General features: G+C 47.7%; 3 protein-coding genes across 3 annotated transcripts in view; 2 read left to right on the top strand and 1 right to left on the bottom strand.

The window, feature by feature from the left end:
- Positions 1 to 294: 294 nt before the first annotated feature.
- LOC308429479 (claudin-22-like) lies at positions 295 to 957 on the top strand (the record flags this gene model as incomplete). The annotated part of the gene is made up of 1 exon (XM_080928335.1): positions 295 to 957. The coding sequence occupies one exon, from the start codon at positions 295 to 297 to the stop codon at positions 955 to 957; it is 663 nt and encodes a 220-aa protein (XP_080784461.1).
- A 1,193-nt stretch (positions 958 to 2,150) lies between these two features.
- CLDN22 (claudin 22) lies at positions 2,151 to 3,176 on the top strand. Its single transcript, XM_080929055.1, has one exon. It carries the CDS (start codon positions 2,479 to 2,481, stop codon positions 3,139 to 3,141), a length of 663 nt encoding a protein of 220 aa, XP_080785181.1. The 5' UTR covers positions 2,151 to 2,478; the 3' UTR covers positions 3,142 to 3,176.
- A 535-nt stretch (positions 3,177 to 3,711) lies between these two features.
- Positions 3,712 to 9,646, bottom strand: part of WWC2 (WW and C2 domain containing 2) — a 153,725-nt gene continuing 147,790 nt past the window's right edge. The window contains exon 23 of the mRNA XM_080928496.1: positions 3,712 to 6,615. Coding sequence (XP_080784622.1) covers positions 6,549 to 6,615 — 67 coding nt within the window. The 3' untranslated portion in view covers positions 3,712 to 6,548. The remainder of the gene's footprint in view (positions 6,616 to 9,646) is intronic.

The following is a 9,646-nucleotide window of genomic DNA, read 5'->3' as shown; positions in this document are numbered from 1 at the left end:
TTCATCTTCAGACTTATACTCATCAAGCGTTGGGGATATAATTTTACCAAGCAAATTGGAAGGTAAAAGATCAAATCCTTATCAGAGAGCCTAACTCATAGATTTTAACAGAGTCCTTCACCCTTTACATGAAACACTATATTCAAGAGGAACAAAAACACATTTCAGAGTTGCCCAGAGAGTTAATGACCAAAGCTTATACTCTGGGCAGCATAGGCTGGAGATCATTATACCCCCGTCAACCACAAGGGACCTGCCGTCCTATAGAGTGGCCGGGTTGTGCTATCAATCCCAATGGCTTTCACCTTCAGAACAGCCATGCAATCCATAGGGCTTTCTCTGTCGTTGCTGGGATGGGTTCTAGCCATTATTACCACGTATCTGCCACACTGGAAGAACCTCAACCTGGAGCTGAACGAGATGGAAAACTGGACCATGGGGCTCTGGAAATCCTGCGTCATCCAGGAGGAAGTCGGGAGGCAGTGTAAGGATTTCGACTCCTTCCTGGCCTTGCCAGCCGAGCTGCAGGTCTCCAGGATCTTGATGTCCTTGTCCAATGGGCTGGGGCTGCTGGGCTTGCTGGCCTCTGGCTGTGGCCTGGACTGCTTGAGACTGGGAGAGACACAGAAGGGTCTGAAGAAGCGACTGCTCATCCTGGGAGGGATCCTGCTCTGGACCTCGGGTGTGATGGTCCTGGTTCCTGTGTCCTGGGTGGCCCACATGACGGTGCAGGAGTTCTGGGATGAGACCATGCCTGAGATTGTGCCCAGGTGGGAGTTTGGGGAGGCCCTGTTCCTGGGCTGGTTTGCTGGCTTCTGCCTGGTGCTTGGAGGGTGTGTGCTTCACTGTGCAGCCTGCTCAAGGCCAGCTCCTCCAGACTCGGGCCACTATGCGGTGGCTGGACCTCAAGACCACAGTTCATACCTGGAAAATGGAACTGCACAGCCTAAAGTGTAAGCCACCAGCAGGGCCGAGTCGTGTCCTTAATCAACTGATAAGAAAAAAGGTCTCTGCTGTGTTATGTTAACTAAATTGTACTGCTGACATTTTTTTTTTCATTCAATAACTTTAACATCATTTTTTCTATACTAGAGGTTTACTTTTCAAATCTGAATGATAGGAAATCTATAAGGAACTTATGATTACAAACGCTGCACAGCTGTGTGTAAAAAAACCCCCCAAAAGCAAAAATCTGTCAGGTCATTTAAGCCCGTGTGTGTTGGCGGTTGTCCAAAATATTCAGTCAAGTGCCTTGATGAGTTCACTTTGTGGGGAAGCTGTGCGGCTGTCTGTGGCTGGGAAGGAAAATTACTTTCCACTTCTTAAAGAAAATGACAATCTGCACTGTTAAGTATTAGAAGAGCCACAGGCTTACACCAGTCCCCAAATGTCACCTCCATTGTGGTTCTGCTCTTTAAACAAAAGCATTTTGTGTTCAGGCATTCCCAGGAACCTGGTGAACCGTGCGGCTTCTGGGAGGCTGGATGGTCCTGGGCGCTCTGAAGGGGCGATCAGAACTCCAGGGTCTTCTACTAATTTCAAGACCTAACTAATCTCTGCTCTCCTCTCTTTCCTTAGAAGCTTCAAATGTAAAATAGGGGAAAAGGAACAACCCCCAAAAAGCATTTTAATTTTTTTTCTATCTAGATTCTGTCTGTATATTTGTCAGAATGAAAACCTCTGTGTAGTTAAAAATGACAGATGTGGGGCTAGATTGTGGAGTGGTGAGCAGTCTAGAAAGTATGTTTCAGTAAAGAAGCAAAAATTCCCCCCAAATGCACAAGGCAGGAAACTGCTCCTGGCTCGCGCACAGGGGTGATTTATCAAGGCATGGGGAGAAAGGAGACCTGTCTTCCAGCATCGCTTCACGTGCTCTGCAGTGAATGTTTCCAAACAGGCCTGGCTAAAGCCTCCAGGGATTTCTGATAAGATTGATTTATTTGGTTAAGAAATACTTCTCTCTGAACCTCTTTTTCCCCAATGATGGTAACACCCAGTATTATAACACACACACTGAAATGTGAGAGCGACTGAGCTAACTCTGACAGGTGTAATTAACACAACACAAAGAGGAGGAGATGAACCCAGACCTTCAATTAAACACGTTTCACATTCAGACTTAATTCTCTGACTTGTTAGGAACGCTGGGAACGTGAGAGCCAGGTAAATCTCCACAAAGAAGAGGATTAGCGCTGTCTGACCCGAGAGGCTCACTGACAAAGTGCTCTGCATAAAACTGAGCCCACAGGACATAAACACGTCCTGGGCCACTCCTTAGCATGACTGGCTCATAGCGGCGTTTCCCTGTCCGCTTCTGAAACCTTTTCAACATGGACTCAAACAATAGTAGATCTGGCAAGCGTCCTCCTATACACACAATGCAAAACTATGTCTGAGCTCCTCGGGTGAGAAGTGTCACACTTTTTCCAGCAAGTGTGGGGCAGGACTCGGGCTGGCTCAGGCTCACACAACGCTCTAATGGGCTTAGTCTTCCGAACGGCAACTCAGATGGCTTCACTTCTCCTCTCCCTGCTGGGATGGGTTTTATCCTGCCTCACAAACTACTTGCCACACTGGAAGAACCTCAACCTGGAGCTGAACGAGATGGAAAACTGGACCATGGGGCTCTGGAAATCCTGCGTCATCCAGGAGGAAGTCGGAAGGCAGTGCAAGGATTTCGACTCCTTCCTGGCCTTGCCAGCCGAGCTGCAGGTCTCCAGGATCTTGATGTCCTTGTCCAATGGGCTGGGGCTGCTGGGCTTGCTGGCCTCTGGCTGTGGCCTGGACTGCTTGAGACTGGGAGAGACACAGAAGGGTCTGAAGAAGCGACTGCTCATCCTGGGAGGGATCCTGCTCTGGACCTCGGGTGTGATGGTCCTGGTTCCTGTGTCCTGGGTGGCCCACATGACGGTGCAGGAGTTCTGGGATGAGACCATGCCTGAGATTGTGCCCAGGTGGGAGTTTGGGGAGGCCCTGTTCCTGGGCTGGTTTGCTGGCTTCTGCCTGGTGCTTGGAGGGTGTGTGCTTCACTGTGCAGCCTGCTCAAGGCCAGCTCCTCCAGACTCGGGCCACTATGCGGTGGCTGGATTTGGAGACCAGCAGCAGCATCTGGAGCTGAAACAAGCCAGTCCAGAAATCTAAGCCCGCCGAGGATCAGTGGCATCTCTGATCTGACTCAGCAGGACTTGGTAGGCTCTCCTGCTACACTCACTCCTACTCACTGTGCTTTTGATTTTTCTGTGATGCATACTTGCCTCCTGTGGCTATTATCTTCTTCAGATACAAGTTCCTTCTACCAGCGAGTCGAGTGCTTCTGCTCTGTCTATGGAACCTATTGATGGAATCTGTTGTTACTGTGCCAAACGTTTACAGTAGGCTGTGACTATGCGCACACACAGGGTACCAGTAAATAAAACATTCCCTGATCACTTCTGTATCGAGAGCAATCATTTGGGAAACAGATGTAACTGCAAATCACGTGCTTTCCGGTGTCTAAGGTAACTTAGGAAGCTAAGGTCTCAATGGATATTTAAAATATGTGACAACTGATGACAGTTAAAATAAAAAAGTCCTTACAGACTCAGGTGAGAGAGGGGACCTCTTTTTTCAGACTTTTCTACAGCAGACACATTCATCCATGCCTCCGAGCAGAGCAGGGAATCTCAGAGGTAGGATTCTGTCACATAAAAGCCCTCCTGTTTCTGTGCCCTGTGTTGTACAGTGGAATGTCCTGCCTGCCTTGGCTCAGTGGCAGAGGGCAGGACTGGTGTCTGTGGGCACAGTGCCTCCTGGGCCGGCTGCCTCCTCCTGGAGCACACTGTCAGCCTGGGTGGTTAACGGGAACACGTGCCGCTAGTCCTCACAGAAATACCCCAACTTATTTATGCAGAGAGTCTAAACAAGAATTATTCAGGACAAAATTCTGGCTTAAAGAACTCTTCATGGAATGTTTTATATTTGCTTGGTACATGGTTCAAGTAGATTCTTGTATTTGTGCCAATCAGGGAAATTAGCTGAACAATAAGCAACATTAAAATTCGGTATTAGGAAATATGTATTCTTTGTTTTAGGAAAAAAAATCACTGAATTTGTTTTCCACCCTCAGAAACACGGCAAGTAAAGCATCGGCATACTTTACAACAGGACAAATGGAAACAGACATATTCGGAATTTAACCTGATTAAGTATTTAGTTCAGTCCCGAGCGTCTCATATTTAATACAATATAAATACATAGCAAAAAAGTTTCAATGTATTTACTTTGTATGCCACAGAGACTCAGCTAAACTTTGTTCATTTGGCAACTTAATATTCTTTTTGTACCTGTAACACTTGAGTCTGATATATAAAATTGTAATATATTGATAATCCAAACTTGAGAGCTAAATATTAAACTCTTTTTACCCTGTGCAGAATAAATTCTAAGTTTAAAAATATTTTTTAATAATATTAAAATTTTTATTTGTTCATATGGTATTGTGATCAAGTTAGTAAATGTTTTTTCTTTTAATCACTTGGGCCAGTCCAAATGTGACAGACCTACAAAAGCTTCCTTAAGGACACAACACTATTGCTGACTTTCAGAGTGAAGAAAGGATTCTATCAGAATGAGTAGTTTCCATCATGTTAGAAATGAGCACGTTTTATAAAATAAAACCCAAGTCCCTCAGTTACAACTCTCAACTACCAGCCTGAGACACACTTTATTCCTTAATACTCGTCTGACACCTTTTGTATTACAAAAAGTGAGGGATAAATCTGATGAAGATAATAAAGCTGTAAATTCCAATATAGCCTCTTGTAAGCCCAACATTTAAGATGGCCAGAACCAAACTATATATTAAACAGAACATAAATAAGGCCGCAAATAAATAAATGAAAATAAAATCGTACGGTACAAGTACACAAAGTTCTATGAACATTTTCTTAGGTCAAACCGTGACGCTGAGACAGCTGACCTTCATTTAGAGTTATACTGTCAGCCTCCTCCGCTCTGCCGCTCAATTCGACCTTGACCAGGAAGGACGGCATGCCCCTCCCTCCAGTCACCTACAGGGCAGACTGGGCAGTGTGGGAGGTCTGTGCTTTCTGCCACCAGGGCTTCTTTTTGTTCCAAGCAGTGTCCTGTCCAGTTACATCTTCTGAGAGGTTGGATATAAGCCGTGGAACATTTGGGTGAAATGATCACGTTTTAGGTGCAGTAACTTGGTAACTGAAATCCTGGCTGAGTATGAACTTGGATTCTGATAAAAATGAACTTTCTAAAATATACACAGATTCAAGAAAATAAAAATCCTAACTAAATGGAGATTCCAGCAGAACATAGCTTTTTAAAAACAGATTTTGTCCTTGCCTTTCTTCTATTAATTTCTATAAAATTATTTTGCATTAAAAAATAAAAATTTAGCTTGCTATGTAAGTTGGCTCACCAGAACACGGCTTCTTCCAGTATGACAGAGTACATGAGTGTGGTTTAAATTACCTAAAAAAGTATTTATTTTAACATGTTTATGCTGGCTAAGCTATACTGAGTCTTTTTTTAAAAGAAGTGCCCGGGGTCTGGTAAGTTAACCCTAGCCTGGAGAACATGGCACTTTGACCAATTTCTATGTCAAGCTTGCTTGTTCATCCAGAATATATATATATTGATCCAGTCAACACTGAGTACAAGTCGCCTCGGCCACACCCTTTGTTTCGGCACCCAAGGACCTTTTAGGCATTACTGACAGAGTCCCCTGAAGATGACAGCTACAAAATAGTTTCTAGTGAGTGTGGAAACCCAATGACAAACGCTGGCTGATCTCACTGTGGTGTCGCCTGTGCAGGCCGGACACCGACCCGAAGGCCCGCAGCCTCAGACCTCGATAGAAGCAGTGGGCACGAAGGCCTCTGCTGAGTTTCCTCGGTGTTTCTGAGAGCTGCGCCCACCCGTTTCCTCTCTGCCCCTGGCCTGCATCTCTCCACAACACAAGTCCACCTCTACTGCAGAGCACCCCTGCTTCTCATGTTCCTGCCCTCAGCTTCCATTCGCTCTTTTCTCTGGACAAGGGGGCAGAAAGAAACGGTTTGCAGAAACACAGTGGTCAGACGCGGGCGATGGAAGGGACTGGGCAGGTTCCGGGTGGGCTCAGAGATGTTCGCTCGAGTCCACGCCGACGGAGAGTTCGGCTCTCTGGTTCAGGGGTATGCTGTGGCACCAGCTCCACGGGCTGCAGTTGGCTCATTTGGCAGACGCTGGGCACTGGCTACCTGTGTTCCATCCTGCAGTGAAGCCCAGTGGTTAACACATACATACCGTGCAACACTTGTGGACCAGATGACCCCGTTTTTGTTATGTGATTTTTTTTTTCTTCTGAAAGCATGTAAGAGTTACATTCAAATTAACCTGATGAAACGGGTGTGAAAGGGAAGCTCTTCAAGAGTTGACAGTTATGTTACAGGAAACACAAGCCCCACCCCCAACAAAAAGTAAAAACAACTAAAAGTAAATATTCAGTCTTTGACCCTCCCTGGGTAGTGAGCAGCTGAGAATCGGTTTAGGCCACAGGGTCACACGTCGTCAGCGGGCAGGGACGGGATGCTGATCTTCGCTCTTGTGAAGTAGGCAATCTTCTCCCTGATGGGAGAGAGGGAGAAGGACCACTTAAATACGATCCCAGAAATTCTGAGAGGCTGAAGGCTGTCTTCACAACCCCAGACACTACACTTGAAATCACAAGAGCCTCTGGTTTAATCCTTTTCCTTTCACCGCTGTTCTGTGTTTAGTGTATGTGTGGGGTGCACATGCTTCCGTGTTGGAGTGGAGGGCACAGAACAACTTGTGGGAGTCTGTTCTCTCCTTCCTCCAGGTGCACCCTGGGTTTGGACTCCGATCATCAGGCAGGTCACAAGGCACGTTCCTTCTGAACCATCTTGCCAGGCTGAGTCTTCATTGGTTTACAGCTGATAGCATATTACAGCCCCTCTGGCTGTAAATCCTCTACAGACAAAGTTTCCTTCAGAAGTTCCAACTGAAAGGTGTTTGTAATCCACCAGCGGCAGATTTTAGGCTATTGTCTTAGGGTTTCTATTCCTACACAAAACATCTGACCAAGAGGCAAGTTGGGGAGGAAAGAGCTTATTCAGTTTACACTTTCACATTGCTGTTTGTTCATCAGCAAAGGAAGTCAGGATTGGAACTCAAGCAGGTCAGGAAGCAGGAACTGATGCAGAGGCCATGGAGGGATGGTACTTACTGGCTTGCTTCCCCTGGCTTGCTCAGCCTGCTTTTTTATAGAACCCAGGTCTACCAGCCCAGGGATGGCACCACCCACAATGGGCTGGGCCCTCCCCCCTTGGTCACTAGTTGAGAAAATGCCTTACAGCTGGATCTCAAGGAGGCATTTCCTCAACTGAGGCTCCTTCCTCTATGATAACTTGCTTGTGTCAGGTTGACACAAAACCAGCCGGTACAGCTATGATCCGGTATTTCTGAGCCAGGGTAGGAGAAGATTCAAAAGAGCCAAAATCCTGAACTTATGGAATCCATGCTAACAGGAAGCTTGTTAAAACTAAGTCACATGAAGGCAGACTCGAGCACTAAGAGCAGCCGTGATCATCTCTGTGTGCGACAGGGAGAGGCACTGCCATGTTTTCTTCAATTGCTCTCCGCCTTCTTTTAACATTTGTTCATTACATTTATTTACTTATGGTGTGTGTGTGCATGCGCGTGTATAATGCCTCCCCTCACACCCCCTACAAGAAACAGTCCAGATGGAGAAAACCAAGAGCTCGGTTGACTGTTCTGAAGAGTAAGAAGAGAGAGAAAAGGCCAGGTGGAACCAGGACACTGGACAGTCACTTTGTGACACAGTGCCCTTCAGCTTTGGCTCTGTCCCCTAAGGGATGAGCTAGGATGTCAGGCAGAGAGGGTGGTCACGATGTTTGGGTGGCCACAAGCCCTGGTGACACTTGCAAGGACTTAACTTCGTGGTCAGCTGCAGCACCTGCCTTAGAGTGCACGGAATCCTTGTTGGCTGACCTCACCCTGGCAACATGACACCCAGGGACACAAGAGGCAGTGTAGGGCTGTGCCTGTGCCCCACCCACAGCCACTCCTTGATCTTTCACTGGCCCAGGCATCACAGAGCGTGTGTGACTGTTACAGGTGTTACAGTCCCCACGTGCTGTGCCTTATCTCCCTCCACCAAGCTCGCTCACCACTTGCCTTGTGATACCAACGGATTGGTTTGTTTTTTTTCCTTTTTTAAAAAGAGATCTGCCAGCATCTACATCTACCTCCATCCTGCTGGGGTAAGAGCCGTGTGCCACCACACCAGGACAGGTGGGTTTCTTAAGGGGAACAGAACGCTTCTGCATTCTCTGGGTTTTAACAACCAGAAGCTGTAAGACTTTCCACAGATGATAACATTGCTTCCTGTGGACACATCCTGAGCAGGAAGTGCCTGTCACCACTCCATGCTGAAGCACCAAGGAGCAGCACTTCCTGCAAGTGCCACAGTGGTCGTCTAGCTCTGTAGGCAGGGAACCCAAGCCCTTTACCTTGCAAACAGAACCTTCAGCACCTCCGCCTCCTGTGCCTACCCCGCTGCGAGTGCTCAGTCTCCATGTCCCGTCTTCAGCAGGCCCCACCTTCAAAGCTCCCCCGTCTGCCATGAGTCCCCGTTTGCTGCTTCCTCATAGCCTTTCACATTTATTTATTTGTGTGTGCACACACATGTGCATGTGGGGAAGTGTACGAGTGTGTTTATGTGTACAGGTGAGCAGTGCATGTATGGAGGTCAGAGCACAGCCTATGGGAGTTAGTTTTCTTTCTACCATGTGGGTTCTAGGTTTTGAATTCAGGAAATCAGGCTTGGTTCTAGGCACCTTTGTGCACAGAACTTTCTTGCTGGCCTAAGATTAGACACTCTCTAAGGACCTCTCTATAAAAACCTAAGCCAGAACTAAGGTGACACTTTTCCTGTGACTCTATCACTTGGCCATCATCTGGCATGATCTCTGAGGCCTCTGTGGCACAATCAGGGGACATGCTAATTCTCTTTTCTGTTATGCTCCAGGACCACACCCGCTGACCCTCTGGAGCATCCCTAGTTTCCCATAGGAACCGCCACACTGCGTTCGCAGGCTCCTCTTTTTTATCTCTGTGATAACTTCCCACTTTAACCCCGATTTATGGTTTGATTTCTGACTGTCCACCGGCTGGAGTTGCCAGTGCCGTCTCGCAGCATGGTCACCCCAGGCAGGGTGCAGGAAGTCTCCTCTCCTCTCCTCTCTGCTCCACCTCAGTCTTGGTTTCCACTGCGCCCGAATACCTGCTCCCACAGGCTCCCTACTCAGAGGCCCGGCTCCCAGGACCCAGAGCCACAACTGAAATCCTTTGGTGTGGGGTCCGAGCCCTGCTCTACCTCACAGGCTCGCCTGGGGCAGCTCTACTGCACACAGCCACCACAGCCAGTGCCTGGAGACCTGATGGCCTCCTTCCAAGACGTACTCCGATGACGCCTTCCTTTGAGCTGACCTGGCGCCCACACAGACTGAGATTCTCCCTACATGCTCTCGGAATCCCTGCTTAGCCCGCAAAGGCTGCACAGGGCACTGCGGTGGCGGCAGAGCTCTGTCTTCTCAGACTGGAGGCCCTCTGTAGG

The sequence above is a fragment of the Micromys minutus genome (genome assembly GCF_963924665.1).
Source record: "Micromys minutus genome assembly, chromosome: 14".
Lineage (NCBI taxonomy): Eukaryota > Metazoa > Chordata > Mammalia > Rodentia > Muridae > Micromys > Micromys minutus.
The sequence above is the reverse complement of the archived record's forward strand: the minus strand, read 5'-3'. Positions and strand labels throughout refer to the sequence as shown.